Source organism: Diplotaxodon limnothrissa, linkage group LG9, assembly GCF_057381915.1.
Source record: "Diplotaxodon limnothrissa isolate DT_005_m linkage group LG9, D_limnothrissa_male_GT1.1, whole genome shotgun sequence".
NCBI classification, from domain to species: Eukaryota; Metazoa; Chordata; class Actinopteri; order Cichliformes; family Cichlidae; genus Diplotaxodon; species Diplotaxodon limnothrissa.
The window spans coordinates 10,518,532-10,544,464 of NC_140604.1; the positions used below are offsets into that span (position 1 = coordinate 10,518,532).

At 42.2% G+C, this 25,933-nt stretch overlaps 2 protein-coding genes across 2 annotated transcripts in view; both read right to left on the minus strand.

The window, feature by feature from the left end:
• The window catches only part of LOC146625106 (uncharacterized), a 126,688-nt gene that overhangs the window by 78,295 nt on the left and 22,460 nt on the right, over positions 1-25,933 (minus strand). The gene's annotated exons all lie outside the window — the stretch shown is intronic.
• LOC146625115 (DIS3-like exonuclease 1) overlaps positions 1-25,933 on the minus strand; it is a 27,792-nt gene continuing 1,859 nt past the window's right edge. Inside the window, exons 2-17 of the mRNA XM_085362708.1 lie at positions 25,702-25,830; positions 24,074-24,195; positions 22,474-22,641; positions 20,717-20,795; positions 20,433-20,606; positions 17,498-17,667; positions 16,803-16,964; positions 10,544-10,791; positions 8,432-8,524; positions 8,061-8,349; positions 5,393-5,628; positions 4,053-4,207; positions 3,699-3,877; positions 3,463-3,608; positions 2,628-2,799; positions 1-1,053 (exon numbers count right to left, since the gene is read on the minus strand). Of these exons, the coding sequence (XP_085218834.1) occupies positions 736-1,053; positions 2,628-2,799; positions 3,463-3,608; positions 3,699-3,877; positions 4,053-4,207; positions 5,393-5,628; positions 8,061-8,349; positions 8,432-8,524; positions 10,544-10,791; positions 16,803-16,964; positions 17,498-17,667; positions 20,433-20,606; positions 20,717-20,795; positions 22,474-22,641; positions 24,074-24,195; positions 25,702-25,830 (2,840 nt within the window). The 3' untranslated portion in view covers positions 1-735. The remainder of the gene's footprint in view (positions 1,054-2,627; positions 2,800-3,462; positions 3,609-3,698; positions 3,878-4,052; positions 4,208-5,392; positions 5,629-8,060; positions 8,350-8,431; positions 8,525-10,543; positions 10,792-16,802; positions 16,965-17,497; positions 17,668-20,432; positions 20,607-20,716; positions 20,796-22,473; positions 22,642-24,073; positions 24,196-25,701; positions 25,831-25,933) is intronic.

Below are 25,933 nucleotides of genomic sequence, written 5' to 3' on the forward strand. Positions count from 1 at the left end.
TTTATTTTAAAGTCTGCTAATGAGTGACATGAAGTTTTATCAGTCCGGTGACCTGTCCAGGGCGTATCCTGCCTCTCACCCTATGACAGCTGGGACAGATTCCAGGACGTGCAGAAGAAAATGGACGAGTGGACGTTTTATCATCTCCAGAACAATACTCGTGCTGGGTTTTGTATGAAGTGGTCACAGGTAGTACAATATGTGTGAACTCACCAAAAATGGTTCTATAACACAAGACATTTAATTTACACAAGACATTGATCCCACCAGTGAGATATTGAGATCACTGGTGCTGAGAGAAAAGCCTTTTGTTACCAGACTTCTTTAACCTGCTGCAGTTGACTAGTTTCCTGCAGGATTGAACCACATTTGCAGTGAGTACTAGGTCTTGTCAAAGTAACTGCTGACACTTCACTGGCATTAACACGTTCCCTATCCTCCTTACAACTAAGTTTAACTTGATGTGATTTTAAAAACTAACTTTTACAAAACGTATCCACTGATTCGGTTTGACTCTGGTTTCTAAAAAGATGGCGGGACATGTTTTTACTTAATATTGTGTTTGCTTTCCTGTGACTTCACACACTCGTGTGGTTTGTCCACACACAATCTGGAGCTACAAGAATGACCTGGATGACTCAGCACGAGTGATCTTCAATGATCACCGTTCTGTTAGCGCACAGCGTGCAGTTCTCACAAGTGTCTGCTTGGAGGTAAAGCTGGGCTACAGCGTTTCTATGCTGTTGTTGCCGGGAGGCGTGAAGCCCTTTCCAGATCCATCAGAGCCAACTCTCTGATTTCTTCCAGAATAGAGTACAGACTGGGAGTTTTGCTCTGACGAAACTCTCTTTCCTCTTTGGAGAGTTTGGGGCGCCGGGCTGTCTTCTCCTGAGCCAGCGCCTCTTCATTCTGACGCACCACCTCTTTGACCAGCTGACTGCGGCCCTGAGGGCTGGGCTGCTGGGACTTGGCACTGTGGTGAGGCTTGTTGCTGATGACCTCGAGGTTTAGACGGTCAGCGTGGCAAGTTGAAGAGTGGACAGAAATACGAACCTGAAGAGAGCAGAGAACGTAAGTCACAGTATTCCTCAGTTCGATCACTACACAGTAATGGCACCTACTGAAAATAGTCTAATGGAATGCTATGCAAAGACAGGCCCACTTAAGGTTTGTGACGTAATATATAACAGCAGTCCTCTCAGCACTGTGCGCAGCGTCACAGCTAAGTAGACAGTGGTGTAGAGTGGAGAAGTTTCCGACTGTGCCACAATTTTGTTCATAAATAGGATAAATTGGATACGTATGTTACACACACGTATCCAATGTAACAAACGTTCATCCATCCGTACACGAACTTTCTTTACTGTGCTTTCTAACATTCACACGACGTGGAGACTGGAGCAGAGGGGGAGAAAAACATTCATTAACACTGTGACCTCGGTCAAGTGTCACAGTGAGGTTGTTGTTTTGTTGATTTGTTTGTTGAATATCATCATCATCTCTTTGTTTGATATGATCATAGCTTGACAGCAGTCAATGCTGTGGTGGACAACTTGTGTTTGGGCTAATGTTTCTTTCTATCTTGTTTTGGCCACATGTGTCATCCATCATCATCCATCAGTAAGCTATGTTGTTAGCATTGCCTTTGCCCTTTGACATTTATGACCCCAGGATAAGTCCATGAAAGAAAGAAAAGATGTTGATAACAGTGGAAGCAGCAGTACTCTGTCACTTTTTCATGTCTTAAAGCCAAAGATGTGAGAATAACACACCGTTACTTCAGTTTCTTTTTGTTAGCTAACCTTAGGGTAATGTTTCCTGCTCTTTTTGCTTAAATCACATGCACTTATTCCTCACAATCATCGTGTGTAACATGCCTGAACTTAATATAACTTGACGCCAGTGATGGGCAGCAATGCATAATTAGATTACTTTTTTCAAGTAACGAGTAAAGTAAGGGATTACTGTTGCAAAAAAGGTAATTAGATTACTTTTACTGTCCCGTAAACACGCTGCTCTACTGTGTTACTAAACCGTGAGTTTGTTTGCAAGAGTGTCTCTTATGACAATGACATAAGTGCATGCGACGTTTGTGGTAACAAACGTGTGCAGAGCAACAATGGATCATTTATCGAGTGCGAGAGAGAGAGTGCGACCGTGCAGCGTTTAAAGGCGTTTATGTGAAAACAATTACCGCCCACTGTCATTTTTTATCTCCCTTTACAAAAAGGTTTGTGTAGAAACGCCACAAACTGGAAGCATTACATTTCTTGTCTTGGAGGAGAGCCTCCCCCCCCCCCCCCACACTTATGTTTTTGTTTTCATATAATATTTAAAAACAATAAACTGAATAACTTTAAATGATTTATTTTCAGGAATCATTTTCGTCTCATTCATCTTACTGACGTTTTGTTACCTTGAGATTAGCTAACAAAGCAGCAACCACACAACACTTTATCACAACAAGATCATAAAACGTCTCTTAATGTTGGACCACAAAAGATCCAGTAGTCGTATGAACCTGTGATTCATATACACTCATGCATATATATTTGGAATCGTCGCCTTTAGGCGCTGCATTGCTGGAAACCTTCTAAAATGATTGATTAGCGTTTTCTGTGACTTACGGTGATGTGGTCAAACAGTTTGAAGGTGGAGGTGCCACAGCTGGAGGTGGTGGTAATGCGGTCCGGGTATTTTCGCACAGTGCCACCCTGCCAATCACAGCTGCCGTCCTGTCCCGCTACCACCACCAGGCCCTCTTTGTTCTTCAGATACACAGGCCCCCTCACACCATACCTGTGAACAACATGGCTGTGGTCAGAGGCAGCCTTACTTACTCAGTGATATTACTCAACCTGCTTTGCGCCCTGTGATTTTAATCATTACATGGATTCTACAGCCTTCTCAAAATGACCACAGGTTACATTTTAATAAACTGTTAATATTGCATATCCCTGTAACACCACAAGCATGGAGAACACTGATGTTATTAAATTACACTTTCCTTGCAATAAACAAGCAGCAACCTCCAGAGGTTAGCTAAGCTAACGTAGAAGTGCCACAAACACAAGGCTGGCTCCAAAGCACCGTCCCTCCCCACAGACTCAACTTCAGCAATGCAATTAACTTATTTAAAGCCTGGTAGAGAAAAGATTCGGGGTTTTAGCCGATTTTCCCTGCTCACAATAAATGTTTAAGGAATTAGTTTAGTAAATTTATACAATTTAAAACTCATTTTGAGGTTTTTTAAGAGAAAATAAAACTAGCGTGTATACTGTTAAATATACATTGATTAGCGTGCAATTACATCTTCCAACAAATTCATTCATTGTCATAAACTTTGAATTCGTCTATTAAAAATACACGAGTGGTTGGCCGTCTGTGAGCTGCTGTACAGCTCCATTAAACAAAGGAAAAGAAGAAGACTGCAGAACAAAACACAGGACTGAAGGTTCTTACTCTGGGATAAACACCAAGACACCGTTGTCTCGAATGGAGTAGACAACAGCGTCAGCCACACAGCACGGGTCTGTCTGAGGGTCTCGTTCTCTGAAAAACAGACACTGAAACAGTGCTGTGGATCGCATTTGGGCTGCCTGTGCTGCCTGCAAATGAAACACAGACGTCAGCACAGCTTCTGTTAATAGAGTAAGAGGTGAATCATTGAAAAACACAAACAATAAAACACCCCTGACCCTGTTCTTGCTGTTGACATGGTGAGCCATTTCCTCCACTTCTTTGTTACTGGCTGGTGCTTTACCAGATACAACGCCCCTCTGCATGTGCAGGGCTGCGGTAAGAAGGCGGTGCACGACAATGTCTGCGTACCGACGGATGGGTGAGGTAAAGTGTGTGTAGCGATCCAGAGCCAGACCTACGACAACGAAGCAAATATCAGCACGTTAGCCTTCTTTCTAGTTCTCAGTCGAATAATTCTTCACAAACAACAGACGTTGGACAAGTGTGTGCAGACGTGTGATGGATGGACTGACCCACAGTCACACTGAAACTCTAGTGCAGCCAATAAAAGCTGTGCAGCGGTATCGTACCATAATGGTAGTATTGGTCTTGAGGATGAGCACCAGTGGAGAAGTACAGAGCCTGTGACATAGCAGTGGTGGCCATCATTCTGAACAACCTGTTCACCAAGGGGTCCTGTGGGTCCACAGCTCGGTCCAGTGAGGCAGCTAAAGCCTTGTTGGACCTGAAGGAACAGAGCCAGAAACCAGGGATGAGTGAGGCCTCTCATCTCAGCAGTCAGTGACACAAAGCTACTTGCATCACCATGTCTCTTGTCCTGGGACCGGTTCTGCTGTTGGTTTAACCCCCCCCCCCCCCACAATCCTCCAACCGCACATTCATATTTTGTTTTCAAACTCCATTGCAGTTCATTCCACGCCTCAGATCCTCAGACCTTTTGTAAACAGTTAAACAAATAAAAGTTAACTGTAATAGATTACAGGTTGTAATTAAATAAATCACTGCCTCTTTTAAAAAACAGAAAAACAAACCATCTTTAATTATTTGAGTTGTTTGTTTTGTTCCCGTGTGAGAATATTCAACACTGCTCTCTGTGCAAAACGGGTTTAAAAGCATAAACAGCTGTGGGATCCTGTTTGTCCGGGATTTGAACCGGGGAACAAACTGCGGCAGGATCAGCGTTGTGCCGAGGTCGGCATCGCCGACAGCATGTGTTCCCCCTGCGTGGCGAGCGTTCGCTGGGCACGGAGTGTGGATCCAGGTTACGCCGCCTCCATTACAAACAGTCAGACGTGGAAGTAGTGATGTTTTAGTTTTGTAAAAAAGTGAAACCTGAGTGTCGTTACATTACCATTCAGTTTAAGGGTTACAACAGAAAATGAAATATTTATTGTCCTCTCGTGGTATCAGACGGGATTATTTTAACAAACGAAGGACATTTTGCCTGATAATTATATTTATCCTGTAACTTTACTGTGTAAAGAGCTAAAACCTCCAAAGTTTCAGGAGTAGTTAGTCGTTATAAGAAGTGTTTGTGAACTGAAAATCAAGAATGTGGGATCCTGTTTGTCCGTGATTTGGACAGCCCAGCGTGTGCTCCCGACGCAGGGGAAACTAATTCTGTCGGGGAGACCGACCTTGCCACGACAGCTGTTGTGAAGCTGAAGCCAAAGGCAAGATATGCTTCATCATATGTTCTAGTCTTTGGTTTGGAAGCATATTTGGCTTCAACCTCAACCTGAGCTGAAGGAACATGTCTTCTTCTTGTCTGACTGCTCATGTGACACCTGAGTGTGTCCCCGTGTTATCAAACATTTCAGGTTCACACACTTGTGTGTCTGAACATGATGTGCGTTGGACTACAATATGCATTTCCTCAGTTTCTATACTGAACAGTCAAAAACATTACCTGGTGTCAATGGTGAAACCTTTGGCCTTTGCAGTGTCCACCAGCTGGTTGAATAGCTCCTGTTGTGGTGGTGGGTGACACCTTAGAAGGGCCTGGTTGGGGAAAGCTTCCTGGATCTTGCGGGCCACCCAGTGGTTGGCGTAAATCATGCACTCTGCCACGGTCTCATGGACCTCCAGGGGCTGACGAGGGACCAGGGCCGTAATGTTCCTCTCCTCATCCAGCTGGGCACCCACCTGAAAAGGGAAAATGCTTCTAACGTGACTTCAATGAAAAAGAATATGAAAATGCATCAGTGGGCCACATTTTACTACAGTTTACTTTAACTCAGTTGAACATGCACCATTCCACCGGAACAAATGCTGCACGGAGAACCAAATGTGAATGAATCTCAACCTGAAAACAGTCTACTGTCTTTCCTACGTTCAGCTCTCTATCATACCAGTAAGAACACATATCCCTAACAGGCACACAGCTCTGCTCATGGGCACAGAAACTCCACCGATCTGCTGTTCATGCTTTTTGTTTATAGTGGACAGCCAATCAGAGTTTAAGTTAGCTCAAAGGAAATGTGCCTTAAAGAGAGAACAAAACTTTTCTCAGACTAAGGATGAACTGAGGGGACCCAAAGTACTTCAGCAGGAACCAAAAGAAGCCAGAAAGTTTGGATTTGAACACAGTTTTGGCCGTTTTATATAATAGATCAAGATGAAACATCTGTTGTCCTTATCCTTCAGGACAACAGATGTTTCACCAGCGGTCAATAATCCAGCTTTGTCAAGATAAGAACTTGATTTTTGGGTGGCAGCTCAATCATTAAACACACTTTTAGAAATATATTGGTTTTTCCACTATCCCAGAAGCAACCCGAGAGAATCATTTTTACTTCATATCAATATTCTGTGTGCGTACAGCCATAACAGGAATGCAATAACTGAATAATAAATAAATCCAAGACATCCTATTAGAGAGCATCTTATAGAACAACAGGAATTGTCCATATGAGGTTTTAACAGATGGCCGACCAGCCGCTGTAGATAAATGGCTGTGATCTAATGTGAAAACTGTCAGTGGTTTCACAGTGGAGTGCTTGGTTTCTTTATTCCAATATTCTCACTGAAATGACTTTCTGATAAAATGTTTTCTGCTGAGGAACGTGTTCTGCTTAGACGCCTGATTTTAAAAATAACGTCTCTATTAGACCGTACTATAATTTATTATCGATGAAAAGAAATATATGGTATCCATCTGTAATTCTGTAAATAACACAGCAAAAAACCAAACTAAACATAAAGACCTGGAAGACTCCTGCGTCTAAATTCATTCAGTTATTGTACTGAGTCCTGAACATGTTAGAAATATGGTATCTAAGCAGATTCTTACTCTGGATGGCATTACCTTGGCCTCCAGTAACGCTGTGAGGAACCTTGGAGTCATGTTTGACCAGGACATGTCCTTCAATGCACATATTAAACAAATATGTAAGACTGCGTTCTTCCATTTGTGCAACATCTCTAAAGTTAGAAATATCCTGTCTCAGAGTGACGCTGAAAAACTAGTTCATGCATTTATTACTTCCAGGCTGGACGACTGTAATTCATTATTATCAGGATGTCCAAAAAACTCGCTGAAAAGCCTTCAGCTGATCCAAAATGCTGCAGCAAGAGTCCTGACAGGGACTAGAAAGAGAGAGCAGATTCCCTTCATTGGCTTCCTGTTAAATCCAGAATTCAAAATCCTGCTCCTCACATACAAGGTCTTAAATAATCAGGCCCCATCTTATCTTAATGACCTTGTAGTACCATATCACCCTATTAGAGCACTTCGCTCTCGCTCTGCAGGCCTACTTGTTGTTCCTAGAGTATTTAAAAGTAGAATGGGAGGCAGAGCCTTCAGTTTTCAGGCCCCTCTTCTGTGGAACCAGCTTCCAGTTTGGATTCAGGAGACAGACACTATCTCTACTTTTAAGATTAGGCTTCAAACTTTCCTTTTTGCTAAAGCATATAGTTAGGGCTGGACCAGGTGACCCTGAATCCTCCCTTAGTTATGCTGCAATAGACCGTGGCAGCTGGGGGATTCTCATGATGACGCCGAACATCATCATCACCTCTTTGTCATCATTATCACTGACTACATGTTTATAGACCAATCTCCATTTAATCATTAGTTATCATTAATCCCTGGCCCTTTTCCACAGGTGTCTTTTGACCTGATTTCCTCCCCTCGGCTGTATGAAGTGTTTCGGGGTGACTGATACTGAATTTTCTAACCATGATGTCATCTGACAAAATGACCAAACACAGAGGTTAAGTCAAACTTTCACTTAGACAGAAGCTTAGAAGGGAGAATCTTCTGCAGCTGAAATGTGCGAGAAAGATAGTGGTTCCAGTTTTTAATGTGCAGAATGGATTTCTCTCCACTGAAGCTATGTGCACGGTTTACTTTGTTTGATTCACTTCAGATTCATTGAATCATTTTGTGTCGTATGTTAGACGTCAGTAGTGACGATGTGTTAGGGTTAGACACTCAGCTATAACATGCTTACGCTTTCAATTAAGAACATGAACCTTAAATGTTTGCAGTCTTTATTTATATAGTCTTACTGTTAAGTACACACATTACCAAAACACACAAAATACTCTATGAAGATACAAGAAACCAATCATACCTCCACTCCTTCCAGCTCCAGCGCTCCTCCTCTGTCCCTCTTTGCCCGAAGATGTCTGGCTACATGTGTGAGCATCTCAAGTGCCTCAGTGAGTTGAGCTAGCTTAGAACCCTTTTCCTGAGGACCCAGGTTGGCCAGTTCCGCTACCTCAACCTGTTCTCCGTTGAGGAGCGCCTGAGCCAGCTCGTAGTGGAGCTGATAGGAGGAGCGGATGAGTGTACGACCATACCAGACCTCTTGGACTTCAAGGGATTCTGCGTCAAGCTCCCAAAGCACGCTCATTGCATACCTGAATTTGAAAGTGTCAGTTACACAACTAGCATGCATTTTAAGCATATGAAAATGAAACGTGTGATGGGAAGTCTACTAACCTGTCAGCACCTCCCAGCAGTGAGCAAAGGTCTGCGCTGAGAATAGCAGGCAGCATGTCGTACCTGCGGTCTGCCAGGTAGTAGGTTGTAGCCCTTAAGAAGTGACATAATAAATATAAAAAGGCAATGAGATCAAAGCAGCAGCTTTATCATCTTCTTTCTAATCAAAAGTGAGACATAATTTGAAAATAAGTACTAAATATTCAGAGTTTGTTCCACCTTTGTCATTTTCATCCTTCTGTTTATTAATAAGTCAGGAAGGATGAAATAAATAAGCAAAATGTTTTTCTTATGATTTAATAAATATTCCCCATTTTCTGAAATAGAATTTAAGGCTTCAAACCACAATCATGAGATTTTAATTTACTTCTTTAAAGTGTGGAGGCGAGCTGGACAGGTGGGTGATCTGCACGCTGCTTTGTGGACAGCTATGAAATGTAAAATGGAATTTTAGAGTAAGTCAGAGAGAAAGCAGAGGACCAAAACTACATTAAAAATCACAACATAAAAAATATATAGTAAGATTTCAGTATTATTTTATAAGTGCACGTTGTTAACAGTCTACACGGAGTTTCTCTCCTCACTCGGCTCTCAATCATCTTCTGTACATGCTGCTGCTGCTGCTGCTGCTGCCTTTAAAAAACGACATGCACTTCATGGACCTTCTTACTAATTTATCTGCAGACTACACTTTATCAGATACATTTTATTAGCACTGGGTTAGACACTTCTGCCTTCTGAACACTCCTTTCTTCACTTCCAAGACTCAACAAGGTGCTGAAAGAATTCCGTAGAGATTTTGGATTATAGCGAGATTACACCGAGATGACAGCAGAATGCATTTGCTGCAGATTTGTCGGCCGTTCAGCTGTGACACAAATTTTTTTGGGCTGCTTCCCTGTCACATGGTGTCATCGCTGCATGTTCCCAGGAAGGAAAATTTGTGGAGATCAAGTGCAAGCATTACTTTTGCAGCCCCGACCTTCACTTCATTTACTGCAGATATTTTAAACTCAGTTTTATTCATTTGTACAATACAGCACAAAATAAATAAATAAATCAGAACATGTGCATATATCTGGACATAAACACAGATGAATATCTTCTTGTTCTATTACTGTGGTTCAACTGTCTTGTATCATCATCCTCTTTATTAATAAGATGCACTGAAAGCCAATTATAGACAAACCATTAACATCAGGTACTCAAGGTCACATGCCATCATGTGACCTCCGGTGTTTTCCTGACACCCGTAACTGTACAAAGGGGATCTGAAAACAAATGATGTGTGACACACTGTTCTTTACTTCTACCACTCAGTAGAATAAAACTAATTTAGTTGGAAGCGGACTCATTTTTCCTTTTTTTGCTGCATGACCTTCTGGTTGAATGTTGTGTACAAGTATGGCTGCCATGTCCCGTAGTAATATATGTTTATGAAGGCCACAGTGAAAATCACTCAGGCTTTCCCACAGCGGAAACATTCCCCTGTCCTGTTAATGGCATCGTACTCAAAATGAGCACAAGTTCTTCGTAACAACATGGACCACTGTGTTCTGTGTGTAGCAGTTCTCTACTGTGAGAACCCCAACCACCTTTTAGCACGACCAGCATTCGTCCATTCGCACACATATTCATACAGCGCGTTAGTCTATACCTTTAAGCATTTTCTCTCACATGCACACTCACACTAACGGATGCATCCAGGGAAATTTGGGGGTTAAGTATTTTGTGCAAGGTGACTTTAACATGAAGCCCGAAGGCATCAGGGATTGAACCAACAATGTGCTGACCATTGGTTCAATTCCTGGTGCCAGTGATACTTTCAAAGCCATCATGGACCCTGTGAAGTCCTTCTACATGTGATTAAATGATAGACATTTAAGGCTTAATGCTTCACATCAGACACGAGCCTTATTTAAGGTGGCCCTCTGTGTTATTTATAATTGCGCTACAAGGCATGCTGCTGATGCAACATTAATTCAGGCAACAACTTTCTTGCCTCTTTGTACTTCTGAAAGTTCCTCTGAACACTTATGCAAGATGCTGTAATTTTCTTTTATCCTTTTATATCCCACCTACTCTACCCAACCACTCCAACCAGTTCCTCACCTTGAACGTGCCTCCAAGTCTGTGAGCGAACCCTCTTTGACAAAGTGAGTGACATCAGCAATGTGAACTCCCAGCTCCAGCCTTCTGTTGGGGAGCTTGTGTACAGACAGCGTGTCGTCTACATCTTCACAGCCGCGTGGATCGATGCTGAACACCAGGCGACTGTCCCTAAGATCCCGCCGCTCTGCCACCTCAGAGGGGTCTACCGTCCACGGCTTCTCCAGAGAGTTGACCGGCATCTCTCTCAGCTGATGGCAGACGGACAGGCACAGCTAAACAGCCGCATAGTCTTTTGAACTTTTCACATTTTGTTATGATTCTATACAAAACATTAATAATAATAATAATAATAATAATACATTTTATTAAGCGCCTTTCAAAACACTCAAGGACACTTTACACAAAGACAAAGCAAAACAGTGTTTCACTTTCAGTTGCTCCCTTGTCACAAGGGGTCACCACACCTGATAGCTCAGCATCTTTTGATACGGCAGAGTTTTATACCAGATGCCCTTCCAGGCACAACCCTGATTTGTATCTCCGGTTGCAATCGAACCAGTGACATTTTGCCTGCAAGCCAGTGTGTAAACCACTGATGAAAAAAGGAAAGAATGAACTATTCCACATATTTAATGATTCTTTAATATTTTGTTGATTTGATAATAATAATAATAATAATAATAATAATGGATTGGATTTATATAGCGCTTTCCAAGGCACCCAAAGCGCTTTACAATGCCACTATTCATTCACTCTCACATTCACACACTGGTGGAGGCAGCTACAGTTGTAGCCACAGCTGCCCTGGGGCAGACTGACAGAAGCGAGGCTGCCATATCGCACCATCGGCCCCTCTGGACAACAATAGCTATATTGCAATCTTTAAAACCTTTGGTTACTATGGTAACTCTCTGATAACCAAGCACTCTCTGATGTGACCAATCACAGAAGCTCTACTGCCACCCCCTTTATAACATAAAAAGTTATGAATGATGTTCCAGTCTATGATAGTGGACTCATCTGTGCTTGTCCTTTGTTACAGCCCATTGCAACCCTTACACTCCTTACAGTGGAAATGCAGTTGTCTTCAGGTGTTGCCTAGGTTTAACTGCCGATTGTCTACACCTGGTGAGGTGTGGCTAAAGGCGTTCCTGAAGTGGTCTAGTCCAATCACCTTCTCCAGGCCAATCAGCATTCATGCTGTGTCCTCGGTTATTCTTCCTTGTACACGCCTCATCTCATCACTCATGCTCCATTCAACCATTCCACCACCAGCTTCCAGGCTCTCGGGGCTCCTGCTCTAATCCTTTTCACAGACGGGGTTCTGTTCCGCTGAGATAGGCCATCTGAGTCTAACGGCAAATCACCTGTTTAAATTCTGTTCATCAGTAAATCAATTTCATTCTTTCAAATAACCTCTCCTTATTAAAATATCTGTACTGTATTTAGTGATGAACAATTGTTAAACTCTGGTGTTTGCTCCCATAATTTCCCTTTTATTTTGACGCTCTCTGCTCTTTCCTCTTTCACCTGATCTCTGACTGCGATTGTTTGGAGGTGAAAACCAAACATCACCTGGGTTTCAGAAAACCAGAGTTACCCTGGTAAGCAACCATTCTCTGTATCTCACTATGGGAGATATAATCTACTTCCAGGTTGTAAGTTCTTTATCCTTAACAAGGTATGGAGCAGGGTAAGCCCACACTAAGGACTGAGTGTGCCAGTGAGGATGCAATAATATCAAAAACGCATAACCTAACAAATGTAATAGATGGTCCTCTGGTGAACTGTGAAGGTCACACTCTCAGTAGCCTTCAACAGCCACACAGACAGATACACTCAACAAAACAGGAACACACAGATGCTTCAATCTATGCAAAGGAGTGCAAGACACAGAAAAGCGCTATATATGGCTACATTTTCAGCAATTTACCGTTTAAAAGTGGGCCCTGCATAAACAGGATGTGGACCAATTGGTGCATTCCCAAAGTAAATGTGATACGAAAGAGTAGCTAAATGCAGTTTAATAAATGGAAAATAATCCTCTCTTATTTAGCTAATCCTGAAGGAAACATAACACATGTGGAACAGAGTTAGGAATGGGTACCGGCAATGTTCCCTCGAAGCTGTGTGTGTGCACAATTGCGCACTGCTGGCACGGTCTCTGCGCACAGAAAATCTGCGTTGCGCACAAAAAAAAAAAAATCTAACCTGAATTGAAATTAAAATCAATACTTTAACAAGTCTGTTTTGCAGTGTTAGTCAGTGACTGGCTGCTCCCGTATGGGATCCAGCCAGTAATGCGATTCACATTCGTATATACGCAGCTAATCAATGTCGTTGACAGGCTCTGACAGCGTCCTTATGTGCCGACACCGGTGTTTTAGCGAGCAAAGCGGCGTGGCGACGTTTAGTGTGTGTCAGAACAATGAGGCGACTGCTGAGTGTTACAGGTGTTACAGCAGTGACACATCTGCTGCTGTCAGGCCTGCAGGTATCAGGCTGTTGTTCTCCTTCATCTCATAGTTGACAGAAATTATTTTTGGAGTGGCACAAATAATTTGTGTGGCATCAGATTTGATGCAATTTGATGATTGTTCTCTAAATAATTTAAAATGTTTATTTAAAAAAACGCCTTGGCTGCATTTTTAGGTAAACAGCTGCAAAAAACTTTGTTGTTTGCATAACTCAGTTACTTTTTTGAAGAAGTAACTATATAATTAATTACCCAACATTGGTCATTATTTACTGTATTTTGCAGACAGAGTTACAGACTCTCTCCCAGACCACAGACTCATAATACAAGTCAGAGCTTTATGAAAAAAAAACAAAAGAAACTTGTGTTTTCAAAATTGGAGTTCAAGTTATTTTTACTTCCAATAGTGTTAACATGCTACACAGGTCATGAACAAGATTTTTTTGTTTTGTTTTTTTAAATTTTCATTGTAAGTGGGCTAAAATAGTTAATTAAAAGTAGTCTAACATAAATGTAAATGCTGTAATTTTATTATTTTAATAAACCATGTAACTTGCATGGATTCAATGCTGGCGTCACCACAGTGCACACGTCTGCTGTTGCTCACAGTGGTCCAAGGGATCGCTCAGGGAGTTTCTGTGTTCGCTCAGACACATGAAAAATTAGAGGGAACATTGGGTGCGGGTATACCGGATACGGGTGGCTTTTTTTTTTCTTGAGATGTCATACACTTTGGATTCTAGCCAATCATTTTACGTTTCCGAGGATAGTAGGCGGGTCCAGGTACGTATGTTCTTTGAGAGCAGAGCTACAGATTAAATGTCCAAGGCAAAGCGGTCAAAAGTCTGGCTGTACTTCACAGCAAAATATGCAAACTCAGCAGCAACAAGTGCTTTAAGGTGATACTGTGATACTGTGCAAAGGAAGTAACACCTCGAATCCAATGAAACACCTGGCAACGCTATAGCGTTTTTTTAAAAGCAGAGAAATGCGCCGTATTTGATAGCTTGCTGCGAGACTTCACACCGAGCACATCTGCTGCGGGTGGGTTGCCTGTTATTGGACCTGGAGTTAGCAACATCCCCCAAAAACCCGAAGAGGAGAGTCCTGGCCCCTAGCCCTGCCAGTGTAGCAGACGGATGATGATGCAGCAGCAACCGTTCTTCTCTGCGTGAGGAGCTTAATGTTGTTCGTGTGTAATTTACGTTGAGTAGGCTAACCACGTTATTACATTAATGCATGTAAGGTGAACTAGCAAACACCGTCGTAGTTACATGCGACTGTCTTCTTGTTTGATAGAGTGATACCATACATGCCCTGTAGCTGCAGAAAAAGCTAACACCGTTATCTTTTTACAAAAAAAACAAACAGCTAAACATGTTTTCCATTATTCACCGGTTCCAAACAAAGTAGGTATGTTGTATCAAAAGAAAAGGCTAACTTGGTTATCATTTTGCAGAAAAAAGAGACTGCTAAAAATAAAAACATAAGAGGTTTTTGGACAAAGTTTGTGTTCTCCATTCTTTAAGCAATTCAATTCAATTCAATTTTATTTATATAGCACCAAATCACAACAAAAGTCGCCTCAAGGCGCTTCATAGATACAGAGAAAAACCCAACAATCATATGACCCCCTATGAGCAGCACTTTGGCAACAGTGGGAAGGAAAAACTCCTGTTTAACAGGAAGAAACCTCCAGCAGAACCAGGCTCAGGGAGGGGCGGGGCCATCTGCTGCGACCGGTTGGGGTGAGAGAAGGAAGCAACGGTTAGAGCACCATTTAAGCACCCGCACAGTTTCAAAAGTACCGGTATCGGATAAAACCTAAACGATACCCATCCCTAAACAGAGTATAGATAAGGAATCTCTCAAATACTTCATAAAATGAGCATCTAGAAAGTGATCTAGCATTCTGAATGTTCACAATGACTCTCAGAGAGAGACCTGCTTCATTTTAAATCAGCCACTCGTGTGCCACGCCCAGAGTGCTGACCATTTGGGATGTGGAAGAAAAAAATCACGCCAAGTCAATGTTCAAAGGCAATGGTCATGGCCAGTAGTGGAACAGAAAAGCTAGTTCTGCCATCAATGGCCTGATGGGCCAGTATGGGATCTATAAAAATGAGAGACAGCTACTCCTCCCTCACCCCACTCAGTATCACTGGTATGAGGTTGAGAAGGGGAAAATGCATACAGGTGCCCTTATCAAGCAGGTGGCCAATGTCCTGAAAGAGCTTAGCCAAGTAAGCTGACAGTAGGGTGACCACATTAAGGGTTATTATGGACCGAGCTGTCAACTTGCAAACCTTTTGGTCATATAAGTCTGTGAAGGTTCTCAGTCATCCAGGTCATCGTAGTCTAAGGAGCTTGGAAAGAAAAGCGTCCAAACTTCTATAAGTTCCTTGAAGACGTTTCACCTGTCAGAAGCTTCTTCAGGTCTAGGAGTAACTGGTGGAAAGAAAGGCTGTTGGCTCTTTTAAAGGGACAGTACCTAACCACTGGTACAGATATGTTGATGACACATGGGTCAAAATCAAAACCCAGGAAGTAGAATCCTTCACTGTTTACATCAACGCTGTGGATAAAAACAAAGTTCACCAGGGAAGACACAAAGGATAACAGTATGCCATTCCTGGACTTTGCCGTGCGCATTAAAGAGAACGGAAACCTCAACATGAAGTTTACTGGAAGCCCACACACATGGACCAGTACCTCCTGTTTGACTCCCATCACCCTCTGGAACACAAACTTTGAGTAATCAGGACCCTACACCACCGGGCAGAACATGTTCCCTCTAAGCCTGAAGGAAAAAAGAGGGAACACACACATGTAAAGGAAGCTCTTAAAATGAGACAAGACTCAGCTGTCAGAAGACATAGTTTGAAAGAGAAGTAAAAGAGGCATCTATGTCCACTGTGAGCGACCATCTTTGAACAGAGGCAGCGGCTTACGACACCAACTGTCTGCCATCTATAATCCAGTTTTGAGATCCCTTCCCAGACGCTTCCACTCACATCCTGGGCCATCTGACCTCAGGAAATCACATGATAGGCTGGGGCTAGGATTCACAGTGGGTTCACCCGAATACTTGGCTGATTGTGACCCACACCCATTTTCACACCTTGGCTCGTGTGATTAGGTAGAGGATCATTAGGGGGTCCATCTCTCCTGGGGGACACTCCCATAGGGCTTAAAATCTGGGACTCTGCACCAGTTTCTCCTAGAACTGAAGAAACCTCTCAGATGAGAGGTGAAACATCTTCAAGAAAAAGTCCAGACTCTTTTTTTCCCCAAGCTTTTGGTATATGGAGCTGCTAGGGTTCTTTCACTGCTTGGTGATTTGGTAATAATGTTTTAATAATGTCCAGCTGTTTTTGGACAATTCTGAAGCTTATTAATCCTTAACAATCAAAAACCTACATCCAAAGTACAACCAGAGCTGGGAATTAGTAACAAAAACATATTTTCTGAAATTACTTAACTTACTAGAATCCTGCAAGTTTTATCACACAGGATGAAGCAAATTACTCACCAAAGTATTTCCAAACTGTGTAGATGGGTATTTGCCACCATTTGCGTCAATTATGGTTGAATTTAACTGTTTAATTGCAATTTATAGACATCAAAAAAAATCACATTTTATCATAATATTTATATTCACAATAATTGCTGATGGGTTCACAACAGCTAAATACGAAAGGTGAAACATACTATATAGGCTTGTGGAATTTGCCTTTTAGAGATGTAAAAACTTGAATTTATCTCTAACGTAGGTGCTCTCACCTGTGCGTCTGAGAAAGGAAGAATATGGATGCAGTTCTCTAGGAGGATGGTCTGGACCTCAGTCTCAAGCTCTCCAGCTCGACCCAAAACCCGTACACTATGGCCGTTGGGATAGAATGACGTGCTTTCCCATGAATCAATGCGCACCACAACTCTGTGGTCCTAGGTGAGGATGAGAAGACAGGGATAGAAATGAGACAGCACTTAGTAAACACTGGTCACACTATGAGACAAAAGCATAATGCTATAGTAACACTAGAGACTGGAGCGCAAACAAGATCGGTGTTGCTATGTGCAATGAATTTGCAATATTGTTGGCTTTGAAATGCTTCTTTGGAAGACGGGGACTAATTCTGCAACTACTCTCAGTCAGTTACTTTTATTTAAAGGGTGCAAAACACCAATCAAATGGTGATAAGATGGTCTGGAGATAGAGTCCTGCTTTTCAAGGCAATCACCTTGAAAGCGTTCATCCAGAGGTTGACAGTGTTGTATTCTCAACCTTTGATCGACCAGTTGGTTGCCGTAACTACTTGTAATTGAACGCTGAATGCAAAATATTCACTGCAATCACTGGAAAAGCAGCGTTTTTTCTTTGTTACAAGGCAGGTGCCGTCCTATTTTTACTCATGTGACTAAGCCATAATGTACATCATGAAAATAAAATCAACCTATAGATGTAAGTCAAGTCAGACCTGCAGAGCTTCAGCCTGTTGAGTACTGATGCGGATTTTAGGAATACGCTGGTCCCAAGGTATGGTCAGTATCCGCTGGGAATTCCTGCTCTGGGACTGAATCCCATCCCTAGTGGGGAAAGTTACCACGTAGTCTCTCCAGTTCCTCTGCAGGATCCCTACAATACGACCTGTGGGGTTAAATGTCAGACATCAGTACAGAGAGACATTTATGGAGTAAGTGAGGATGGACTCGATGATTGCGGTGTAGAATTGCATCATCGTCCGTGTTGGCAGGTTGAATTTCTTCAGCTGCCTCAGGAAGCACATCCTCTGCTGAGCCTTCTTTATGACGGAGGTGACGGAGGCTCCCACTTCAGGTCCTGGGTGATGGTGGTACCCAGGAAGCGGAATGAGTCCACAGAGGTGATGGGGGTGTCAGTCAGGATGATGGGGGGGAGTGGGGCTGTGTGCTTCCTGAAGCCCACAATAATCTCCACTGTCTTCTGGGCATTCAGCACCAGGTTGTTGTGGCTGCACCAGGACACCAGACGTTCAACCTCCCTCCTGTAGGCAGACTCGTCCCCGTCCGAGATGAGTCCAATAGCGGTGGTGTCATCTGCAAACTTGATTAGCTTGACAGACTGGTGGGTGGAGGTGCAGCAGTTGGTGTACAGGGAGAAGAGCAGAGGAGAAAGAACGCAGCACTGGGGGGGAGCCGGTATATACATATGTACTACATAATTACATATGTGTTCATTCATAGTTTTGATGCCTTCAGTGAGAATCTACTATGTAGAAGTACCAGGCCATGACAGAAAAACCACTAAAAAAAAGGCGTGTCCACACTTTTGACTGGTAGGGGCTTCAGGTGTGCTTAGTGAATACCTCAGGCACCAGAAACCCAAGAAAGAGGAGCAAGAAGAGGAACCATCATGGAAGGACAGGATCCTGCACAGTACCACCAACAGATAAAAGAACTAGCTCACATCCAGAAATCCTACCAGTGGCTGGACTGGACTGAAATAGAGCACAGAGGCACTAATAATGGCAGCACATGAAGCCATAAGTACAAGATCCATAGAGGCTGGGGTCTACCAGACCAGTCAGTCAAGACCCCAGATACAAGCGTAAAGATGCCCCTGAGACAATCCAGCACATAACAACAGGGTGCAAGATGCTAGCAGACATACATGGAACGCCATAACCAAGTGGCCGGCATAGTATAAAGGGAATATCTGTGCCGAGTATGGCCTGGAAGTCCCGAGGTCAAAACGGGAGACGCCCCTTAGTGTGATGGAGAATGACCGAGCTAAGATGCTTCGGGGCTTCCAGATACAGACGGACAAAATGGTGATGGCTAATCGGACATAGTGGTGGTGAACAAGCAGAGGAAGACGGCTGTAGTGACAGATTTAGCAATCATCAGGAACATCAGGACGAAGGAACATGAGAAGCTAGAGTACCAAGGGCTCAGAGAAGAGCTTGAGAAGATGTGGAGGTGACGGTAACAGTGGTCCCCGTGGTAACCTGAGCACTCGGTGCGGTGACTCCCAAGCTAGGCGAGTGGTTCCAGCAGATCCCGGGAACAACATCTGAGATCTCTGTCCAGAAGAGCGCAGTCCTGGGAACAGCAGAGATGCTGCGCAGGACCCTCAAGCTCCCAGGCCTCTGGTAGAGGACCTGAGCTTGAAGGATTGACCGCCCGCAGGGGGGGGAAGTTTTTTGTCCTTAGGACCTCGTGTGTAAAAATAATAACAATAAGAAGGGTTAACAATGGTCAATTGCCTCCAGTTAGATTAAAATGTATTTTATGTGTTGCATATTTTTTATGTAAAAACACAGGGTGTTCCCATTAGCCAAATTAAAAGTGTGACAAGCTAAAACAGTATTTTTGCACCTGAACTATCCCTCCCTGTTCTAGGTCTGCCACAGCTGAAAAGATTATTGATTATTTGTGCGAGTCCACGTGTATAGTTGCAGGAGTGTTCCTCGCCTTTTGAATACTGGGCCCTGAGTTGTGTGCTTAATTAATTAGTGTTTTTCTTTCTTTCTCTCTTTTGTCATTTGCGAGGTTACACTGGCAAACTTACGGGGCCCCGTCTGTCTCTGTTCTGTTGTGTTTGGTAAAGGGAACTGTATGTTAGTGGAAGCTCAGGATGCGTTCCCTGCCATTTGTGTCTCCTAGACTTAAAACTTTCTTTTGTATTGGACGAAAGAAAAGGTGTCAGACGTAAAAAAAATTCTACAGAAGATGAACAATATCTGCCATGTCATTAAAAAGCAGGAAAAACCAGCAAAGACGTGACACAGAACCTGAGAGATGCATTTGGCCCTTGAGTTGTTCGACGAAACTTCATCGTTATTTGAATCTCTGGAAATGTGGCTGTCAAGAAGCTATTCCCTGACGAATGGAACCATGGAGAAGAGGTTCAGTTGTGCCAAATTACACCAGAACTGTAATAAAAATCAGTAGCAACTTTAAAAAAAGTTTAATTGTGAATGCCTGTCCAGAAAATAGCTTCCAAATGTTATTTCACCCAAATATGTTCTTATAATGTTGCTTCATGCAGGTGATATAAACAAGAATGGTGAATGGACTAATTCTTATACAGCTCTTTTCTACTCTCACCCAATCACCCCATTCACACAAGCACTTCCTTCTATGCGTTTAAGTGCTTACTAAGCAACATTCACACTCACTATACTCCAATGGATGCATCGGAGAGCAACTTGGGGTTAGTATCTTTCCCAAAGATACTCGGCTTGCAGACTCGGGGAGCCACGGATCGAACCATTCATGTGGTTCGATCAAGATGCTTCATTGTTTTCATTACTTATTTGTGAGATATCCTGAACATATTTTAGGCAAATCAGACAGAAAATATAATACACAAAATATCATTAAATACAAAAATAAATCAAATGTGAATGAATGGAGTACAAACATTCCCACCTGTTGGCAGAGGTGTACTCTCATTGTCCTCTCCAGTTTTTTCATCCCCATCAGTCAGGGCTGTGTCCCTCCCTCTCCACTCGTTCTTGGGCAACAACTCCACCACAACTTCGTCCCCATGCACCGCTCTGTTTCGATTTTTTCGACCATACACAAGCACATCCCAAGTCAGATCTAAGATGGATAGGGGGGGGTCAAAGTCGGGAGAAGAGATCAGAAACGTCTAGCAAATATAAGTTTAATGTGTCTGTTCCACCTGTTTTGAAAATGTAAGGCGTTTTCACCTGTGCTCTTGGTTGAGAAGTTCTTCGGCCTGACGAAAGCCTCGTTCTGTGCCCGATGCTTGTTAACATTCAGTGTACTCTAGTAAAAAGGAATGAAACAAGACATTTACTCTTCTGCCACTGAGGTTGTGTTAAACAATCTGGTGAAAAACTCCACTGCCTTCTCTTTGTGACATCTCCATACCTGCTCAGGTACAGTTGGGGAAATAATTATCACTGCTGAATTTGTAGGTTTCCTCAGTTACAAAGAAAGAACAATTATTCATGTTATTTCTTTAATGTTAGTTTCATTTAATGGAGAGCGATAGAATATCAACCAAAAACTGTCTGTGAAGGTTCTCAGTCATCCAGGTCATCGTAGTCAAAGGAGCTTGCAAAGAAAAGCGTCTGGACTTCTTTAAGTTGCTTGAAGACGTTTCACCTCTCATCCGAGAAGCTTCTTCAGTTCTAAGGTCAAATGGTGGAGAGTCCCAGATATAAACCTAGAGGGAGTATCCCCCCACAGAGGGACAAAAGGACCCCCTGATGATCCTCTAATCGCCTGAGCCAAGGTGTGAAACTGGGTGTGGGTCCCAATCAGCCAGAGTTTCGGGTGTGTTCATTGTGAAACCTGGCCCCACCTTATCATGCGAATTCCTGAGGTCAGATGGCCCAGGATGTGAGTGGGCGTTAAGGCGTCTGGGAAGGATCTCAAAACTGGATTATAGATGGCAGAGAGTTGGTGTCGTAAGCCCCGCCTCTGTTCAAAGATGGTCGCTCACAGTGGACATAGATGGCTTCTTTCACTCCTCTTTCAAACCATCTGTCCTCTCTGTCCAAAATGTGAACATTGGCATCCTCGAAAGAGTGACCTTTGACCTTTAGACGCAGATGTCCATCTGCCTCAGGAAACTCTTTCTCCCCATCGTCACCCTCTGACTACTCCACTTGATACCAAGAAAAGTCTTACCACTGGCAACAAAGGTCTCTACCCCAAATACTAAGCCATGTTTTGCTTGGGGACTCACTGAAAGTAACTTGCCAATCCCTTTATGACTTTTTAAAATAATAATAATAATAATAATAATGATGTGTTTTTTCTGTCTCTCTCCTTTAAAATTAAACTGCAAGAAAACTTAGAGACAGTTCATATCTTCTTCATTCAATAACAGTCCTGCTCTTCATCTCATTTTCTTTATTCGTCAGCCCCTCAAATACTCCTACCTCCTCAGCACACTCCCTACACTCATCAGTGTATTTCGTTAGTATAGATTAGTATATGTATTAAAGGTACCTGCAGTTTCTCTGAAAAATGAACAGGCTTAAAGCTACTAAAATATTTAAACGTTGTTCCTGCAGTTGTTTTAAACTCGTGTTTTAAAGAGAGATCCGGTATACTTAAAACAGGAGTTAGAGAATTGTGGATCAATATGTTTGTCATTGCACAAGATGATCAGATCTTTAGCATGAATGCTCACCTCTGTTTTCTACACACACACATCACTGATCACATCACATGCTCACAGAGACACATTCACATACACACACATCACATGTTCACTCTTGCAGAGACACACGTTCACATGTGCGTGTCTTATCTGTCGCATCATTAATGTTGATGTTTGTGTGACCACTGAAGTTAATAAAAGGGCTTTGAGGGAAGGCTGGAGTTGGGCTAAGATCAGATGAAGACCTTCTCCCCTTGCAGCAAGTAAAAGAAAGCGCTGAGTCAGCGGGGTTTGAGCGTTAGACCCAACAACAGGTTGGTACATTTTTACCTGAATGTAACGTTCAGACTTTATACCAGCCTCCAGGACTTCAGCGGGAAGATGTTCGGGAAACTCTTTCTCCCCATCGTCGCCCTCTGTCTCTTGTTGTGCCTGAGAAATGGAGCTAAACAGTTCATGGGCTGCCTGCAGATCTGACCAGAAGCTTTGCAAATAATCCTGGCAAAGGAAAAACACACAGGTCAAGAAATAAATTACTTCAGTTGGCCTTCTTAGCTCCAGTAACATCCCTTCAAGGGCCTAAGTTTTGGATCCTCTTCCACTTAACCTTATCAGGTTCGAGAAAGAGAAATAGAGTAAAATCTTTCAAATTCACCTCAAATCAACAGCCAGATGCTTAAACCTTTTGATACAGTTAGACGTCCTCAGTATTAGTATTACAATAATAGTTAAATAGATATAAGAACTGGTTTCAGAATAAATAAAGCGAGTTTTTGGAATGGGCTTCCCAAAGCAACAACCTCAACCCTGTTGTTAATTGTTGGACCGTGCTTAAACGCCACGACCGTTTTAGGAAACCAACCAATTTAAATGAATTCTACCAATTCTGGTTGAAAATCTCTGTTTTCAGTGACCGAAAACGCCGTTTACGTGTGGACGAAAGGCGCAAACACATAGAAAAATCTGCGTTTTCAAAAATACCCGGGTACGTATGTTTGGATAAAAATATACAAATCTGGCAGCAATGTATCAAAAATGTATCACAATAGAAAGCGATGTAATATTAATTTCACGGCTACTAGCATGTACTGCTCTTTTTCCTTTAAATAAACATCAGACTTGATATCAGTCCTTATTGAGCAATGAGTTTACTCTCTGACCGACTCGTGTTTGCGGCGTTCCAAACACGTTGCCAAGAGGGAAGATGCAGAGTACCTGTGAAGCCAAACATATAATATCAATACCCATAACATGGCTAAAGGCTGTTTCTAACCTCTCTTCTTTACTTTAACTGTCATTTATTGACCATTTTAAATGGCGATACCAGTGTATCGACAAATAGGTAAAAAGTGTAACTGTTTTTTTCTGACAGAGCTCGGATCAATCAGTGCAATTACAAACAAGGCTGTGACCTTCACCTTTAGCGAAATTCTCATTTACATACTAGTTTAATAGTTTTCTGACTCATTGTCACTGTGTTTTATACAACCACAGCATGCTTGCTAGGCTGACATGAATTGAAAAACAAAGTGCAGCTCTCCGTATGTAAACAGACTAAATGCCACATATATTTACATTTTGTCACTTAACCAAGAAATCATGTGTAATGACCGAAAGTTTGACAACAACCACCAATTTCACTTCTAAGTGAGACTGTTCTAATACTGCTGCCAAAAATGTAAGTGTTTCAAAAACCCATGCCTGCTACATGCTACAATAGTCCCACTGAAGATTAGTGAAATAATACAGACCAACCAACTGTTCCATCATATAGGCTCCAACACAACGACTTTAACACAAAGAGCTGACTTTCAGTTTTAGGTGTTCAAACCACGTGTTTCTCTAAATGCATGATGATAAATCCCTGTAAGGTGGCTACATATAAGAAGCCGATATAGAGTAGATGGTATTATAAAGGTATTTCATATACCTGGACGGAGATGACGTACACTCCAGACGTCAGGCTGCTGAACTGAGCTACGGCCTCAGGATCCTCAGTGATCATCACTATATTCATCATTCCTGCCAGGTGGTTGTAGTACCACACTGCAGCTGAGTACACACACACACACACACACACACACACTAAATGAACTCACAAGTTTAGCATAAGATGCATGAAAGCAAATTGCCCGCTAAAGCAATAATCTTTAACATATCCCACTAAGTTTTTGCTGTTTTGTAGGTGGAAGTTATGATTTCACACTACTTGTAATTCAAATGGTGCTTCCACAGAAAGAATATAAAAAATAAATAATTGAGTGCCTTATCTATATAATAAACACATTTCATGAGAACACACTGCACTTCTAGCTTCATTTGTTGGCACAACATAAAAGTTTGTCAGATCGTGATTAACATTACAACCAAGTCTCTATTATTAAAAACACTCATTAAATCCTTTTGGTGCTTTTCTCTATTAAACTGGTATAAATATTAATCACTTTTAAGCTGCCATTCACAAGTCCTCCTGACTTCTTTGTTCCTGCACTTGTTTTCTACCTGAAGTGGAGGAAAAACATTTTTGAAAATGTTAAAATGACCCCTTTACCCATTGAACCCCTATTGGGACAAAACACTATGAATGCTCGATTGACATCTTAGCCAGTACGTGTGCTCTAAGTGCCATATGCATCTGCACCGCTGGCCTGTTGCACAATTTGAAAGAAAGTTCAAATGTAATGTTTACATTTTTAAATCTCCCAGATGAATTTTGCACACGTGTGAACTATACATTTATGTCACTTTCACAAAATATTTTTTAAACCCAGAGACTTAACATTTTTAGAAACACAATTTCCTTTCAAGAGTTGCTGAGCAGAAGTAGTCAGCAGGTGCAGTCAAAGACATTTTGTGTGATTGGATGATTATCAGGATGTCCTAAAAGCATCATTTGAAAAACCTTCAGTTAATCCAGTCCAAGAACAAAAGAACATATTTCTCCCATACTGGCTTCCCTGTTAAATCCAGAATTTAATTTAAAATCTTCTTACACAGAAAAGTCTTGAATAATCAAACCCCTTTTACACACCCACTTTACTCTCAGGCTGCGGGCTTATTTGTGGGGTTTACAAAAGTAGAATGGGAGGCAGAGCATCAGCCTTCATGCCCTTTTTTGTAGAACCAGCTTCCTATTTGCACACGGGAGACTGACGCCCTCTCACTATTAAGATTAGGATTAAAACTTTCCTTTTTGATTTATAGTTAGGGCTGGATTGAGTGACCCTGAATCCTCCCTTAGTTACGCTGCAATAGGCAAGATTGGGGACTTCCCATGGTGCAAGTATTTCATCTTTACTGAAGAACTGAATATGTTTTATTAGCATAATCTCCATTATAATTAATGAGATTTACAAATTTCACCTAGTGAAACATGTAACGTCACACTTTGACCCAGAAAAACAAAATGAAGTCAAAGAAGTATAAGTAGAAGAAAAAACATGACAAAGAGGAAAAAATGAGAAAGGAAAAGACTCTATAGACTCTATTTCTATGCTACATGTGCTGCAGCAACTTGACTGTACACTTCAGTGAGTGTGGTAAATAATGAGCACTGACCTGGTCTGCCATTTTTCCTGGCTCTCGCCCTTCTCTCGTGGACAGTAAGAGTACTTCTGAAATTCATTGGCAAACAGCACGCAGTCGTGTCGAGGGTCTTTGACAAGGGTTTGCAGCCGCTTGTAATATCTGCACAAACGCACATTACAAAAACAAGTACATTCAATAAAATCATAAATTACACTCAAGAAAGCCTCTCATTAGTTTGGGAGAATGGTGGGGATGTTAGGAG